Genomic DNA, 18,760 nt, shown 5'->3' on the forward strand with positions numbered 1-18,760 from the left:
TCCCCACCCCTAAACCATATATATTCTGGTTTGTCATGATAAAGCACATGAAATGAAATACAGGGTTAGTCCCCAGGGGTCACCCCCACCCCATGCCATTTAAGAAAGTTCTTATATCTTGTAAGTGGTCAAGATCCCCACCCCTAAACCATATATATTCTGGTTTGTCATGCTAAGATGGTTTGAATGATATATAGGGTTAGTCCCTAGGGGTCATCCCGACCCCCTGCCATTTGAGAAAGTTCTAATATCTTGTAAATGGTCGAGATCCCCACCCCTAAACCATATATATTCTGGTTTGTCATGATAAAGCAAATCAAATGAAATACAGGGTTAGTCCCCAGGGGTCACCCCCACCCTATGCCATTTAAGAAAGTTCTAATATCTTGTAAGTGGTCAAGATCCCCACCCCTAAACCATATATATTCTGGTTTGTCATGCTAAGATGGTTTGAATGATATACAGGGTTAGTTCCCAGGGGTCATCCCCACCCCCTGCCATTTGAGAAAGTTCTAATATCTTGTAAATGGGCGAGATCCCCACCCCTAAACCATATATATTCTGGTTTGTCATGATAAAGCACATGGAATGAAATACAGGGTTAGTCCCCAGGGGTCACCCCCACCCCATGCCATTTAAGTAAGTTCTAATATCTTGTAAGTGGTCAAGATCCCCACCCCTAAACCATATATATTCTGGTTTGTCATGCTAAGATGGTTTGAATGATATACAGGGTTAGTCCCTAGGGGTCATCCCGACCCCCTGCCATTTGAGAAAGTTCTAATATCTTGTAAATGGTCGAGATCCCCACCCCCTAAACCATATATATTCTGGTTTGTCATGATAAAGCACATGAAATGAAATACAGGGTTAGTCCCCAGGGGTCACCCCCACCCCATGCCATTTAAGAAAGTTCTAATATCTTGTGTAAGTGGTCAAGATCCCCACCCCTAAACCATATATATTCTGGTTTGTCATGCTAAGATGGTTAGAATGATATACAGGGTTAGTCCCCAGGCATCACTAATGCATATAACTTTACTGGACCAAACCAATTTTCACTGGACTTTGCCCAATGTCAGGCGACCCTGGGAATTACGAATTATGGGAGCTTCGTTTGGGAGACTTCGTAACAGCATCCTGTTACAATCATTTCTTGTTTCTTTTCATATTATGGTAGATATTGATATTTAATGCATAAATTTCAAATTTTATAAAAAAATAACCATAAATAAACGAGATATTCAACATTGTTTAGGCACGTGCCTGTTTTTCTTTGATATTACCGAAAATCAATGAACCGTTAGACACGTGTCAAATTACATAACTGATTACACTGTTATCGTTGGAACAAGTTATTTTAATTCATATTCACATTTATATATAATATATTATATATATATATATTTAAAATCGCGGTCTTTTTGTTTGACATGGTTTCTTGGCATGTCTCTGAGGCAATGGAATGGTAAAGTCACAAAGAGTACTTGTGATAGATAGATTTAGGTATAAATATTCAGATTATATTCTCTTTTTCTGACAAAATTATATCATTAGCTCTTAATTAACACATACGGGAATTTTTTCGTAAATAATGTGCTAAAAACTGTGGAGCATTTTAAAAAACATTTGTATCTTTTATATATTTGAAAATGAAACTTAATCTGACTAAAGTTCGATAAATGATTTTTTAAACTTCTTTTACTTTTAGAAAAAAAAACAAATGTCGAACAATTACAAAGTTAACAAATAAGTACCGTATGATTCGAAGCCTTTGTAAACAGATATCAAACTGGTTGAAAACTAGTGGTTTTGATAAACCACAAGGACGCCACATGATTTTTTTTCCAATTCAATCGTAATTCGTACTAAGTATAAAGCAGTAATAGAAAGTGGAAAAGCAAACATCATGTTTTATAGATTTTCCGGAATTTACTCATATTTTTTAGTGAAACAATTTGTATATTCACGCATCTTTGTCGGAGTTAAAATAAAAACAAAACACTTATAAATATGTCTATTCCTTTTGTCTTGATATCTCTTACATAAACATTTTAACAAGCTGACCACACTCTAACTTATTAGTTGGCGCACATCAAAGTCGTGCACCTATGGCAAATAACTGTGTTGGGAAAGAAATAAAACAAAAGCAAAATTATTTGTCCTTTTAATCATTTTAAATAAGAACAACACATTAAATTATAAATATTAAGCATTAATCTTTTCGATACAATTGTTAATTACTTAAAATAAAAAGATTATGATTGTTTAATCAGTTATGTTATTTGGCACGTGTCAATCGGTTCACTGATTTTCGGCATATCAAAAAAAAAAACCGACACGTGCCTAAATTATGTTGAATATCTCGTTTATTTATGATTATTTTTCTATAAAATTTGAAATTTATGCATTAAATATCAATCTCTAACATAATATGGAAAAATAATACATATAACAGCACTCCTTCTAGTCCTTAGTGGTATTGTATACGTCCTTAGTGCACTAAGGAGTCCTTAGCAGTGTTTAGACGTGCCGGAGCGACACAGGCTCTTGAGAGCCTCTAGTTTTATTTCCTTTAAAAGTGTTTGAATATAACAGATAATAGTTTCACTCGTTTAATTTAGCATGAAATTAATTTGCATTTTACGATTAAATATTAAATCTGCTGAAGACAATTTCACACATGCGTATTACATAGTAAATAAAGCACATGTGTTACTCATGAAAAAATACTTTTTTCTACGTAAATTTAGATTTAATTTTTAAATCAGAATTGATGACTGTCTTTGATGAAAAGTAAATAAATAATGAATACACTTGTCAGGGAACTTTAATGTTTTAAAGATATTATTCTGAGCTTTGTGATCACTGTCAGGTGTGAATTAAAAACACAGGTAAAAAGTGATTAGCTATCATTAGCCAATGTTTCCTGGAGGCATTGATATAGATATTAGGAGGGCCCTCAGGATTATCAAACTACTGTAGTGGCAGTTTTATTACAGGAAAGGGATTATAAACAAAAACAAGTGATCACAAGTGCAAAATGGCGATTAAGAAATCCGATTTCAAACATTGAGTCAATGAAATGATCAAAATTACTTCTGTAAAAAAATAAAATTTGTCCTAAATCCCAATAGCTTGTTATGGACAAATAGTTTCATCTTAGGACATGACTGGCAAATATGACCGTTTCCGGACCCTTAGTTATGACTTCAGATTTTAGATCTATTCCTAATTATCAGTAAAATATTATGAGATCAGCAGTTCTATAACTTTCTCTGGGAATAAAGAATCAGGCAGTTGACTTAGATACTGTTAACTATCTTATTTTCATGATAAATATATTTTCTTCAGTAAAAAAAAAAAGCTTGAATCTAAATTGTCACAAAATTGGCAAACCTTTATCTTCTCTTATATGAATACACAAAGTTAGAAAATCGTCAAAGTTAATCGTTGCGAATTCAGCTGAAAAATGACTTGAAGCAAAAAAATATCTGGGAAAATAAGTTGGTTTACAGTATTTAATAAAACAAACATTGTACATCTATATAAATAAAGACAATTGATATGTGACAAAGATATTCATACCTGTAATATGTATTATCACAATTTAGGTAAAATAATAGAGAATCAACAAGTTTGTGCTTCAGATATATAATACTACAGAATATGTTTTGCTTTGCTATAGGACATTCTAGCTTATTATGTAATAGCTTGATCAAGATAATGGCAAACTATTGGTTTAATTGCAGGATGCTTTTAAGAATGATAAAGCATATTTAAGCTTTCTCTTTACTGCAAACACTTGTATTTGGTAGTGTATGACAATAATACTAGACAAAATGTACAATGTTATAGAGGCTTAAGTAGAAAGGCACAAATAAAAAAGATAGTCTAGATAATGTAGATCTGTTTTTCCACGATGACTGCCTGCCACTTATTTACTAGAAGTGACGTTCAGACTACTTAAAATTGTTTTGTACTTTAAAATGTGGTCAACACAGAATAAAATAAGAATAATTACCTTAGTTCAATTTGAATTCTATCTTCGGAGGTATTTTAATTTGTGTAATTTCCAACTATGAATTATTATTCGGAATGTTACATTAAATTTAAAAAGCAATTTTAGTGTGCCTTCCCATTTTGCCTTGTATGTCTTTATGGAATGTATCAAAGATAAGCAGTAGCAATATGTTTTTTTATATGACTTATTTTATTTTTATTGAAATGATATGAAATCTGAATGTAATGGTTTGAGGGTTTTTTCTATATTTCAGTGTTCCATTCTAGAACTCCATCAAATACTGATAATAGTTTAGAAAAGTCACAGACTAAATGGTTACAGAAATTTTTCTCTAAACGACCATCTAAGGAATTGTTGGAACAGAAAGGAATTATTAAAGGTAGGTATACTTTTGTAAACCTTTGTTTTCTTTAATACATATAGGGTAACACTTCCCTCTTATAATTATTTTTTTTAAAAACAAAATTTTTAGAACGTCTGCTAGCAGTTACTGAATATGGACTTATTTTCCTCCTAATATTAGTCCTACAACAATCAGTCAATAATGTATTCTTTTCAGCTAAAAAGGAATCACTTCATTCATATCATGTCACATGTTTAAAGTAGGAATCACTTCATTCGTATCATATCACATGTTTACAGTAGGAATCACTTCATTCATATCATATCACATGTTTACAGTAGGAATCACTTCATTCATATCATATCACATGTTTACAGTAGGAATCACTTCATTCATATCATGTCACATGTTTAAAGTAGGAATCACTTCATTCGTATCATATCAAATGTTTACAGTAGGAATCACTTCCTTCATATCATGTCACATGTTTACAGTAGGAATCACTTCATTCATATCATGTCACATGTTTAAAGTAGGAATCACTTCATTCATATCATATCAAATGTTTACAGTAGGAATCACTTCCTTCATATCATATCACATGTTTACAGTAGGAATCACTTCATTCATATCATTATGACATAACACATATGTCACATGTTTACAGTAGGAATCACTTCATTCATATCATTATGACATAACACATATGTCACACGTTTACAGTAGGAATCACTTCATTCATATCATTATGACATAACACATATGTCACATGTTTAAAGTAGGAATCAAAGGTCAGAAGCCTTGTAATATTTAATGGTAACAACTTTTCATAACTTGTATTGAAAGTCTGACTGATTCTCATGATTTTTAGTTGTCTTGAATAAGGTAGTTTTATTATAGTATTTTTTTTTGAAGGAAGTCGTTTTACTGAATGCAGTTGTAACCAGCAGGTTTTTATTCTAAAATTCAAATTGCCTGGCAGGGGGGGCAGATTATAGATTAGGACAAGCAAGAATTTAGAGAAAATGTTGATTTCATGATGTTTTATGTTTGCTGCAATGTTTGTTTGTTTACAAAGTAGAGGGTGTCCAAATTTCATTTCAATCCCTGAATAATTTTAATAATTTATGAAATTGGATAAAATACTGGTGTGCTTCACTATAAACAATTTTTTTCTCTCTTTGTAGCATTTGAAAAATTATAGTTCAACCTTGTTATCGATGTATTTAGTCCAGAATGTAATAAATTATTCATTCTGATTTGTATTTTCCGACGGCTACCAGTGTTCTCTTTTACTCAAAGTCCTTCAAATATTAAAGTTGTATAAATTAAACAGTAATTAACACAAGACTTTTTTGTTTTCAGCAGTATTCATATGCAGTATCTATAAATATGTGATTTTTGCTCACACACACTGACCTTATTTAGGATTTATATATAATTTTTTACATGTTTGAATATTGCCATTTTAATTTCAACATTTGCATTATACCATCAAAATTACAAAACGCGAGACATATCTCTGTGTCAACTGTTTTTTTTTAACACTCATAATGTGTTCTTTAAACAATTATTAACATTTATGTCTAGCCTGCGATATTTTGTTGCTTAAATGAGTCATAGCCATCAAACATTCTGATGGTGTCGGCTTTGTCAACACTTACATTCAGTCTGTTGTCAAATTTGTTTACACTGATAACTTTGTCAAACCTCTTTGAAATTTCACAGAAACTTTTTTATGATCAAAAGACAGTATCAGACAAAATTTTGAAAATATTTTTATGTCCCACCTACCATAGTAGTAGGGCATTATGTTCTCTGGTCTGTGTGTCCGTTCGTATGTCCATCCGTTCGTCCGTCTGTCCTGCTTCAGGTTCAATTTCACGGTCCACTGAACATAGAAAATGATAGTGCGAGTGGGGCATCCGTGTATTATGGACACATTCTTGTTTTTTCCATTTTGCCGGGTTGGACGTAGTTGGCTGTCAACAATAAACTCATCATAGATACCAGCATTACACTTTGACTCTAACAGCAGCCATAGCAGGAGAAACATAGAGTTCCTTGGAACTCTTTACAAATTTTCGGATTTAGTTTTGAATTAGGAAAGACAATTTATCTCAAGCCTATATATGACTTGAAACTTACCATTCACCAAGTGACAAAAAAGTTGTTTTTACTGAATTCCCATGGCAGCAAGGGTGTACAGATTATTATTGAATACAAATTATACTTGACTTTGATGGTACATTGAATTGAAAATCATTCTTTTAAAATGTCCATGAAAACATAATTCTATTTAATTAATGGACTTCTAATAAAAATAAGGAGTTTATATATACATTCCACGTAAGATTTCCTAAGATGTATTAATTACTAGATGATATTCATTGCAGATGCTATGTTTGGTGGTGAATTAAAGATAATTTGTGATAGAGAGAAAACAAAGATACCAAAGTTTGTAGTCAAATGTGTGGCCGCTATAGAAAAAAGAGGTAATGGGGAAAAATCAAGTTCTTATTAAACAATTCCAGAATACAGTTAAATTTTTTTCTGTCTTTTTATCAATATGTGTGTGAAGATTTTTAAACCCATTTTATTTAAATATTCATCTTCTGCATTAGGTTATAGATCCTTGGGTCATTTACACAGACATTTCTTTTATATTTATATTTATATTATTCATAATTTTCTGGGACTTTCTTTGAATGTCTGCATTAAATAAAGGAAATGAGTTTTGTCATATAATATACAAATTTTACTTTTTATTAAATCTCTGCAAATGTAAATGTACTTTCACAATTATATACTATATTTGTTATAGATTTAAGTTTTTATAAATATATTTGAATATTTATCACAGTTATTTAGGTTGGCTTGACCATAAAGAATTGTTAGATGATTTCTGTTTTATTTACCAGGGTTAGAACATGATGGTATATATAGAATTAGTGGTAATCAGGCTACAATACAGAAACTTCGATGTCAGGTGGATCAAGGTACAGTATATATGTAGACATAAACTCCAGAAAGATACAATAGACTATGCCTTGAGTATAGTATTGTATCTTATACAATATTATAGCAGTAGAGAATTTTTATGCCCCCGCCATAGGCAACGGGGGCATTAAGTGTTACACTTGACCATCCGTCCGTCCGTCTTTCTGTCTGTCCCATTTTCGTTTCTGCACTCTAAATTTAGTTTGCCTCATGCATATTTTATGAAACTCATACACAATGCTAAGAACCACAACACACAGACAGAGTTGGAATTTGGGTTGTGAGTCATTTACCCTTAGAGTTATGCCCCTTTTTAACTTGGAAAATTGCAAAGCCTGAAGGGGGGCATTCGTGTCCTCAGAGATAAAGTAGAGAACCTACAATACTTACTTAGTCCTTGCTATGCCTTATGGCACATAGGGCAAGGACAAGTTTCCTCCACTCTTCTCTGTTGTTTGCTTTTTTTTCCACTGTGCCCCAGGTATATCCTCTTTCCTTTAATTCATTTTTTATAGTGCGTCTCCATATTGTTTTAGGTCTTCCTCTTTTTCTTTTTCCTTCTGGTGTCCATCTAAGCTACCTTGGTCATGTCTTCAGATGGTTTGCGTAGAACATGACCAAGCCACCTCCATCTCTTTTGTATCAGCAAAGTCTCCATGTCCTTGGTGTTGGTAATCTCATGTAAGTCTTTGTTGGAGATTTTGTTAGGCCAGAATATTTTCATTATCTTCCTCAGACATGTGTTATGGAAGCTGGAGAGTCTGTTGATGTCTTTATCAGTCATTCTCCAGCACTCTGAGCCATATAGGAGTACAGATAATACACAGCTGCTATATAGTCTGAGCTTGGTCTTCTTTGAAAAGGCTGTTGTTTTCCAGATGTTGCCTATTGAATGCTGATCTAGCTTTTCCTATTCTGATCTTTATATCTCTTTCAGCACCACCTTCTGTTGTTATACAACTTCCTAGGTAATTAAATGAGTCTACTGTTTCCAGCTGTTTCCCTTCTTCAAATATGACATGGTGTCTCTCTGTGTTGAGGTACATTAACTTTGTCTTTTTGGCATTGATCTTAAGTCCAATCATTTTAGCATTTTCTTCTAGCTTTTTGGTCTTCTCCTGCATATGATCTTCGGTATGCGACAGAAGTGCTAAATCATCAGCATGTCTGTATCCCCAAGCGTGGCACATAGTGTCCATCTCAGTCCAGTGTTACTTTCTGCTAGGGTTGTTCTCATTACCCTATCAATGACAATTATAAAAAGCACGGATGACATAACACATCCTTGCCTTACTCCTGATTTTACAAGGAAACTAGTGTCAGCTTCAGAGTTGATGGTACTTGAGATGTTTGTATAGAACTGCTTGATGAGTTGTACTATCTTACTCGGTATTCCATAGCTTTTCAAAATTTCCCAAAGACTTTCCCGGTGTAAGCTGTCAAAGGCTTTTTCGAAGTCCACAAAATTTACAAGTAGTTTTCTCTGCCACTCATGGCACTGTTCTAAGATGTTTTGTAGGACAAATATGTCATCTGTGCAACCTCTACCTTTTCTGAAACCAGCTTGTTCTTATCCACAGCGTCTATGATTCTTAATATTAAAATTATGCAGAAGATCTTACTTGAAATGGATAGTAAGGTGATTCCTCTCCAGTTGTTACAATTAGTTAAGTCTCCTGATTTTGGTATTGTTGAAGGGGGGCATTCGTGTCCTCAGAGATACAGTAGAGAACCTACAATGTTACCCCAGAAATTTCAGCCCTGAATTCTATTGAATTGTACCCTTGTAATGGTAAAGTTAAATGAAATATTTTGAAATCATGTTATTATACGACCGCAAAAAAATTTTGAGGTCGTATATTGGTATGACGTTGGCGTCGTCGTCGTCCGAATACACAATGGTTTTCGCACTCTAACTTTAGTTTAAGTGAATGGATCTCTATGAAATTTTACCATAAGGTTCAATACCACAATAGGAAGGTGGGGATTGATTTTGGGGGTTATGGTACCAACAGTTAAGGAATTAGGGGCCAAAAAGGGGCCAAAAAGGGGCCAAAAATAAGCATTTTTGTAACTTCCAGACATAACTTGTGTGTTAGCATATGGATCTCTTTGACATTGTACCACAAGATTCCATATCACAAAGGGTCAATGCTGGGATTGATTTTGGGGTTAATTGCCTCAAAATTTTAGGAATAAGGGGCCAAAAGGGGGCAAAAAACAAGCATTTTTCTAGTTTCATGACAATAACTTGTGTGTAAGCGTATGGATCTTTCTGAAATTTTACTACAAGGTTCCATTTCACAAAGGGAAAGCTGGAATTGAGTGTTGTGGTAATTGCCCAAAACGTTTAGTAATAAGGGGCCTAAAAAGGGGTTTAAAATAAGCATTTTTTAGTTTCTAGACAATAACTTGTGTTCAAGTGTATGGATCTCTCTAAAATTGTATTACAAGGTACCATACCACAAAGGCAAGGCTGTTATTGAGCTTGATTTTGGGGGAAAGGGGGATGGGGGTGATGAATCATAAGGGGGGCGGGGGTCAAAAAAGGGGTAATTTTTTTTTTTCCTTTTTTTTTTGTTTAAAATTTACATTTTAAGTTAGTTATTTTTTATCACGAAGAGAAAGTAGGAATTGAGTTTTGGGGTTAATTGCTCAAACATTTATGAATAAGGGGCCAAATATTGGTCAAAAATAAGGATTTTTTTAGTTTGCAACAAAAACTTGTGTTCAAGTGTATGGATCTCTGTGAAATTGTATTGCAATGTACCATACCACAAATTGAAGGATGTGATTGAGGTGGGGGATGATGAATCAAAAGGGGGTTGAAAAAATGTGTGGGAGGTAGGATTTTTTTTTTTCCTTTTTTTTTCTTTAAAATTTTCCATTTAAAGATGGTTGTTTCAGATTTATATATGAAAGAAAATAATAATGATACGGTTATATATCATGAGGAATTGAAATTTAAAATTATGTATATTGGAAATTTAGGTTACATTGGAAAGTAATAATTGGCTCTGGGGGGGGGGGGGGGGGGGGGTGGTTATGGCTCTAATGTTTAAGGAATAAGGGGAAAAAAGGTTAAAAAACAAGGGTTTCCATTTTAATAGACAAATAATTGAGTAAAGAACATTATTTAAAAGCAGTGTAAGGTTGGTAATTCAAACTCATTTAAATATCTCATCTACACTGCTTTTAAATTATGTAAATTGGAAATTTGCCAATAACTTTATTGTTAATAAATGCATTGGAAATTTGCCAACAATTTTAGTGTAATAAACTTCATTGGAAATTTGCCAATATAAAATTTTGCTGATGAAGGTTTTTTGTTTACCTTTAGCCTTGACTATGAAGTCATTTTCTATTTTTATAGCCTTATGATGTAGTTGAATTATTTAATACTTTTATGATGTGTTTAAATGGGGTTTTATCATGTTTATGGTTGCAAATTTATTGTTTTAGTATAATAAACTCCATTTAAAATTTGCCAATAAAAAAAATTTTTGTTTATTTTTAGCTATGATTATGATGTCATTTTCTATTTTACTTTTATGGTTGCAAAGAAATTTTTATTTTTAGATATTACTGTTAAATGATGCTGATTAAGGTTTTTGCTATGTTTAGCCATGACTATGATGTCATTTTCTATTTTAATATCTGTTATGATGTATTTAAATGGGCTTTTATGGTTACAAAGGAATTTTATTTTTAGATATTACTATAAAATGTTGCTGATGCTGATTAAGGATTTTGTTTATTTTTAGCCATGACTATGATGTCATTTTCTATTTTAATACCTTTATGATGTAATTTCCATTTTTAGATATTACTGTTAAATGTTGCTGATTAAGGATTTTTGTTTATTTTTAGCCATGACTATGATGTCACTTTCTATTTTAATACCTTTATGATGTATTTAAATGGGCTCCCATGTATTTAGTAGATTTTTGATTATTTATACATGTTACCAAATTGGTCCACATTGAACAAAAACGGTCCAAATTTCAACTTTATTACATTACATCAAACATTGAATTCTACATATTCTTTGATATATTGAAATTAACAAACAATTTAGTTTATGGATATTCCACCATAATAGGTAAATTAAATTTTTTCCAGTTCTTACACCACATTCATTCTGTGTCAGAAACCTATGCTGTGTCAAATATTTAATGACAATCCAAAGTCATAGCTGTATCAAGCTTGAATTTTGTGTCCATACTTGCCCCAACTGTTCAGGGTTCGACCTCTGCGGTCGTATCAAGCTGCGCCCCAGCGAAGCATTTTATTTTTTTGTGAAATAAAGAATATTGATGACTTTCTAGTTACTACAGATGCATTAAAAAGTTTTGAAATTTGTCTCTGCTATTATTGGCATGAAGTTGATTAGATAATTGGTTTGAATATTTTAAACAGGGATGTTTCTAAAACTATTCACTACTTCTTTCTTTGCATTTTAATAAAACTTGAATGATTTATATTTAATAAGTCAGACCTGAAAATTGCAAAATACATATTGAAACAAATACCTCTTCCAGAACCAAAATGAGGCAAGGGGGGGGGGATATTGTTTTAAAAAAAATTGTGATTTGTATTCAGATATTACAGTTTAATTATTATATTCTAGAGTTAGTACACAAATTATAAGTTGGTTTGGGTTAGGGTAAGGGTTTGCTGATCTTTTTGTGAACTGTTAATTCTGTTTTAGCTGTTGAGTGTTGTATATAAACCAACTGGTCAAATTACTTTAACAGATCATCTTTATTTTCCATTCTTTTATTTGATTGGCTACTTATGACAAGGACTACTACTCTAACAAAGCTGATTTTGAATTCCTGTCCACCAAAAACAAGCTTACTTATTTTGATATGCCCTTTTACGAGACGTATTATGGTATACTGTTGTCCATCCATCTGTCCGTCTGTTTGTCCGTCTGTCCATCGTCAACATGTTAGACAATAAATCAAAAACATGTTATCCATTTTCATGAAACTTTAGTGAATCGTTTATATATTGATGTAAGCTCCCTTTCGATTTTGATAAATTTTAGATTTTACGTTTCCGATTATGGGATTTTATTCATAAAAAAGGGGGGATTTTCCAGTTTTTCGGACAATAACTCAAAAATACTTTGAGCAGTTTTTGTGGAACTTTGGTGACTGGTTTATATCTATTAAAATAAGCTCCCTTTATAAACTTCTGATATGACATTGACGGTTTTTAGGAACTTTAAAAGTTGAAAAAGCTCTTTATTTTATTTTGTGTGTACAATTTTGAAAATAAAAGCAATAATATATTGATAAAAACACCATGATATATTGTTTAAAACAGAAACAAAGAAAATAATTTATTTATTATATCTCTGCTCACAGATTTGTTTGTGTACTGCAATCACCTTGTCTGACCTCTGTCTGACTGTCCATGTGTTCATTTGTCTGTCTATACCTTTTGTTACATATATTCAGCTACTGTATTAAGGAATGATTTAATATTTTGGCTGTAACTTTGGTATGATGTGTTGAACCATTTAAGCAATTTTAAGATTTGCTGAGCAATCAATCAATGTTTGAAATTCATATGAATTTTGATTATGTGACCATGGAATATTTTTTCCATTATAAAGAGTGGAGTATACTTTATATAATATTCTGTTGGACTTCTTCTTGAAAAGAGATGAAAAGTTATTATTGTTTCTGTAAGTAAGCCTGATTCAAATTAAAATGATTTCATTGAAATTAAACATTCTCATAATAGGAAAAATAAGAAATAAAATTATCAGAAAAATTAAGGTTTCAAAAAAATTATGAAAATTTTTGATAAAAATTGTATGCAACTTTTGGTCTCTGACAAATTGTCAGTTTCATATTTGTAGCAGATAGTAAATTTTTATAAAGTATACATAAAAAAATAAGGAGATGTGGTATGAGTGCCAATGAGACAATTATCCACCAGAGTTCATATGAAGTGGAAATAAGCAATTAGAGGTCACCATATGACCTGACATGAAAAACGTGAAACAATTCAAATGAGATAACTAACAGCCTAATTTATGACAAAACAATTTAAGAGAAATAATATGACAGACATGAACCAAGAACAACCACTGAACTACAGGCTTCCGACTTGGGACAGGCTCATGTAGAGGGGTTAAACATGTTTGTCAGCGCTCACCCTCCCCTAACCTGGGACAGTGGTGTAACAGCACAACATAAGAACAAACTGTAAAAATCAGTTCCAATTGGCTTAACTCAAAAGATCAGTACAAAGCACAAAAACAACTAACATAAAAACACATAAGCTGGTAGTGGTTGCAGACAGGAGTTACATTTTACCCAAAACGTGTTTTTGTTGATTAAAATTCATATTGAATATTTTTGACTTGATAAAAATTTTTGTATTGTAGATAAATATGACCTGGATTCTAAAGAATGGGATGTTTTTACATTAACCGGTGCTCTCAAACTATTCTTTAGAGAATTGAAAGAACCGTTACTAACCTTCAACTTATTTGATAAAGCTGTTCCAGCATTAAGTAAGTGTATCTTTCTACTGTTACTGATTTGGCAAGAAAAAAGTTTGTGAGTTTAAGGCTTTCCAACAGAGAGTAATGTTCTAAAGAGAAATTTTCCACCTTAAATTTTTCAGCAACATCATTTCTTGTACCAGTAACTGCTAAGTAGTTGTATCAAAAATATGCAATAGAATTGATAAAAACCATTTTAATCATTGTCTAAAGGAAGGCAATATTTATGAGTCCCCTACCGACGAAGTCGAAGGGGACTTTGGGTTTGCACTCTGTCCGTCTGTCTATCTGTCCATCCATCAGTCCAGCAAATCAGTTTTCCACACTTTTTTCTTTGTGCTTGAAGATATTGATTTGATGGTTGGTATATAGTTTTATCATGACAAGTTACAGGTTAAGTTCGAATTTTGTTCCGGTCTAATGATTTTGTGCAGAGTTATGGTTCTTTGACTTAGAAAATTTACTAAATCAATTTTCCACATTTTTTTTTGTCATGCTTGAAGTTATTGACTTGATATTGTTCTATAGTTTACACCATGGCCAGTTATAGATCAAGTTAGAATTTTTTTCCAGTACAATAAATTTTTAACTGGTAGGGGACTATGTATTGCCAGGCAATACTCACAGAATGCTTGTTATACGACCGCAAAAAAATTTTGTGGTCGTATATTGGTATGACGTTGGCGTCGTCGTCGTCTGGCGTAGTCGTCGTCCGGCGTCGTCGTCCGAAGACACATTGGTTTTCGCACTCTAACTTTAGTTTAAGTAAATGGATCTTTTTGAAATTTGACCATAAGGTTAAATACCACAAAAGGAAGGTGGGGATTGATTTTGGGGGTTATGGTACCAACAGTTAAGGAATTAGGGGCCAAAAAGGGGCCAAAAATAAGCATTTTTGTAACTTCCAGACATAACTTGTGTGTAAGTGTATGGATCTCTCTGACATTGTACCACAAGGTTCCATATCACAAAGGGAATGCTGGGATTGATTTTGGGGGTAATTGCCTCCAAATTTTAGGAATTAGGGGCCAAAAAGGGGCCAAAAATAAGCATTTTCTAGTTTCCAGACAATAACTGTGGAACGGTGTATGGATCTCTCTGAAATTATACTACAAGTTTCCATACCACAAAGGGATGGTTAGGATTTGCTTTGGGGGGTTATGGCTCAAACCGTTTAGGAATTAGGGGCAAAAAAGGGGGAAAAACAAGGTTGTCCTGGTTAATGGACAAATACTTTAGTACAAAACATAATTTAAAGCAGTGTAAGGGAGATAAATCAAATACATCATTGAAATTATCTCCCTTACACTGCTTTTAAATTATGTATAAAGTAATGGTTAATGAACAATAAAGATAATTTAAAACAGTGTAAGGGAGGTAATCCAAATACAACGTTTTGGTTACTTCCCTTATAATGCTTTTAAATTATGTTTAAAGAAATGCATATTTATAAAGGAAGACCAGTAAAAATATCTGCAAATGTTGTATCTTTTTTTTTACAAAAAAATCCATATGAAAGATTAGACACTATATTTTTAATTCTATTATAAAATAGATTAAGTTAGCACTATGGTAAATTTAAATGGGTAATTATGGTTGCCAACTCCATTGGAAATTTGAATTGAGATTATGACCATATCTTGAGGGAAAGAATTTTTTTGGGGAAAAAGGGGGGGGGGGGGGGGATAAAAAGAAATTGTGGGGGGTCAATTTTTTCTCATTTCAGATTTCAGAAATTAAAAAAATTATTCTTCAAATATTATTTTTTTTTCAAATTTCAAATATTGAAAAATTTCAAGAAGAAATCTTTAATTGCACAGTATGGCGCATTAGATTTGTAAAATCTTTGATTTTATTTGTTATGCCGAATCCAACAGTGTATTTAGATTTTTAATTTTGGGTCCAGTTTTCAAATTGGTCTACATTAAGGTCCAACGGGTCCAAAATTAAACTTTGTTTGATTTTAGCAAAAATTGAATATATGAGGTTCTTTGATATGCTGAATCTAAACATGTATTTAGATTTTTGATTTTTGGCCTAGTTTTCAAGTTGGTCCAAATTGGGGTCCAAAATTAAACTTTGTTTGATTTCATCTAAAATTGAATTATTGGGGTTCTTTGATATTCCAAATCTAACCGTGTATTTCGATTTTTAATTTTGGGTCCTGTTTATTAAATTGGTCTACATTAAGGTCCAAAGGGTCCAAAATTAAACTTAGTTTGATTTTAACAAAAATTGAATTCTTGGGGTTCTTTGATATGCTGAATCTAAACATGTGTTTAGATTTTTGATTATGGGCCCAGTTTTCAAGTTGGTCCAAGATAGGGTCCAGTATTTAAAATTTGTTTGATTTCAACAAAAATTGAATATATGGGTTTCTTTGATATGCTGAATCTAAACATGTATGTAGATTTTTGATTATGGGCCCAGTTTTCAAGTTGGTCCAAATTGGGGTCCAAAATTAAACTTTGTTTGATTTCAAAAAAAATTGAATATATGAGGTTCTTTGATATGATGAATCTAAACATGTATTTAGATTTTTTATTTGTAGGCCCCGCTATCAAATTGGTTCATATTGAGGTCAAAAGGGTCCAAAATTAAACTTTGTTTGATTTCATCAAAAATTGAATTATTGGGGTTCTTTGATATGCCAAATCTAACCGTGTTTTTAGATTTTTAATTTGGGTCCCGTTTTTTAAATTGGTCTTCATTGAGGTCCAAAGGGTCCAAAATTAAACTTAGTTTGATTTTAACAAAAATTGAATTCTTGGGGTTCTTTGATATGCTGAATCTAAACATGTGTTTAGATTTTTGATTATGGGCCCAGTTTTCAAGTTGGTCCAAGTTGGGGTCCAAAATTAAACTTTTTTTGATTTCAACAAAAATTGAATATATGGGGTTCTTTGATATGCTGAATCTAACCATGAATTTAGATTTTTTATTTGTGGGCCCCGCTTTCAAATTGGTTCATATTGAGGTCAAAAGGGTCCAAAATTAAACTTTGTTTGATTTCATCAAAAATTGAATTCTTGGGCTTCTTTGATATTCCAAATCTATCCGTGTATTTCGATTTTTAATTTTAAGTCCCGTTTTTTAAATTGGTCTACATTAAGGTCCAAAGGGTCCAAAATTAAACTTAGTTTGATTTTAACAAAAATTGAATTCTTGGGGTTCTTTGATATGCTGAATCTAAACATGTGTTTAGATTTTTGATTATGGGCCCAGTTTTCAAGTTGGTCCAAGATAGGGTCCAGTATTTAAAATTTGTTTGATTTCAACAAAAATTGAATATATGGGTTTCTTTGATATGCTGAATCTAAACATGTATGTAGATTTTTGATTATGGGCCCAGTTTTCAAGTTGGTCCAAATTGGGGTCCAAAATTAAACTTTGTTTGATTTCAAAAAAAATTGAATATATGAGGTTCTTTGATATGCTGAATCTAACCATGTATTTAGATTTTTTATTTGTAGGCCCCGCTATCAAATTGGTTCATATTGAGGTCAAAAGGGTCCAAAATTAAACTTTGTTTGATTTCATCAAAAATTGAATTATTGGGGTTCTTTGATATGCCAAATCTAACCGTGTTTTTAGATTTTTAATTTGGGTCCCGTTTTTTAAATTGGTCTTCATTGAGGTCCAAAGGGTCCAAAATTAAACTTAGTTTGATTTTAACAAAAATTGAATTCTTGGGGTTCTTTGATATGCTGAATCTAAACATGTGTTTAGATTTTTGATTATGGGCCCAGTTTTCAAGTTGGTCCAAGTTGGGGTCGAAAATTAAACTTTTTTTGATTTCAACAAAAATTGAATATATGGGGTTCTTTGATATGCTGAATCTAACCATGAATTTAGATTTTTTATTTGTGGGCCCCGCTATCAAATTGGTTCATATTGAGGTCAAAAGGGTCCAAAATTAAACTTTGTTTGATTTCATCAAAAATTGAATTCTTGGGCTTCTTTGATATTCCAAATCTATCCGTGTATTTAGATTTTTAATTTTAAGTCCCGTTTTTTAAATTGGTCTACATTAAGGTCCAAAGGGTCCAAAATTAAACCTAGTTTGATTTTAGCAAAAATTGAATTCTTGGGGTTATTTGATATGCTGAATCTAAACATGTGTTTAGATTTTTAATTATGGGCCCAGTTTTCAAGTTTGTCCAAGCTGGGGTCCAAAATTAAACTTTGTTTGATTTTAACAAAAATTGAATATATGAAGTTCTTTGATATGCTGAATCTAACCATGTATTTTGATTTTGGACATTGGACCATAATAGGTAAATTAAAAAAATTCAAGTTCTTAGACCACATTCTTTCTGTGTCAGAAACCTATGCTGTGTCAAATATTTAATAACAATCCAAATTCAGAGCTGTATCAAGCTTGAATGTTGTGTCCATACTTGCCCCAACTGTTCAGGGTTCGACCTTTGCGGTCGTATCAAGCTGCGCCCCAGCAAAGCATTTTATTTTTATCATGTGATCACATTCTGTGTTCAATTTCCTTTTACAGAATATTTCTGCTACTTACATTCTATTTACTAGATGCAGAATATTCTGACCTTAATTATTGATTGTATGGAGTTCAAGTTTTTATACGCCCGTTTACGGGACGTATTATGGTATATCATTGTCTGTCTGTCTGTCTGTCTGTCTGTCTGTCTGTCTGTCTGTCTGTCTGTCTGTCTGTCTGTCTGTCTCCGTCCGTCCGTCCGTCCGTCCGTCCGTCCGTCCGTCCGTCCGTCCGTCCGTCCGTCGTCAACATGTCGGACATTAACTCCAAAACGCTTTAACCAATTTGCATAAAATTTTGGTGAATTGTTTATATCTATTGACGTGAGCTCCCTTTCGTTTTTTATAAATTTTAGAT

At 32.4% G+C, this 18,760-nt stretch overlaps 2 protein-coding genes across 6 annotated transcripts in view; one reads left to right on the plus strand and one right to left on the minus strand.

The window, feature by feature from the left end:
• Window positions 1-18,760, plus strand: part of LOC127728513 (rho GTPase-activating protein 15-like) — a 77,524-nt gene that overhangs the window by 42,296 nt on the left and 16,468 nt on the right. For all 5 annotated transcript variants that reach the window (XM_052235917.1, XM_052235920.1, XM_052235918.1 and 2 more), the window contains 4 exons: window positions 4,278-4,403; window positions 6,764-6,862; window positions 7,289-7,366; window positions 13,774-13,902. In XM_052235917.1, the coding sequence (XP_052091877.1) occupies window positions 4,278-4,403; window positions 6,764-6,862; window positions 7,289-7,366; window positions 13,774-13,902 (432 nt within the window). The remainder of the gene's footprint in view (window positions 1-4,277; window positions 4,404-6,763; window positions 6,863-7,288; window positions 7,367-13,773; window positions 13,903-18,760) is intronic.
• Window positions 11,315-18,760, minus strand: part of LOC127728532 (E3 ubiquitin-protein ligase TRIM33-like) — a 316,221-nt gene continuing 308,775 nt past the window's right edge. The window contains exon 2 of the mRNA XM_052235976.1: window positions 11,315-11,521. The gene's annotated coding sequence lies outside the window, so the exon portion shown is untranslated. The remainder of the gene's footprint in view (window positions 11,522-18,760) is intronic.

This window comes from Mytilus californianus, unplaced genomic scaffold (assembly GCF_021869535.1).
Source record: "Mytilus californianus isolate M0D057914Y unplaced genomic scaffold, xbMytCali1.0.p SCAF_2, whole genome shotgun sequence".
NCBI classification, from domain to species: domain Eukaryota; kingdom Metazoa; phylum Mollusca; class Bivalvia; order Mytilida; family Mytilidae; genus Mytilus; species Mytilus californianus.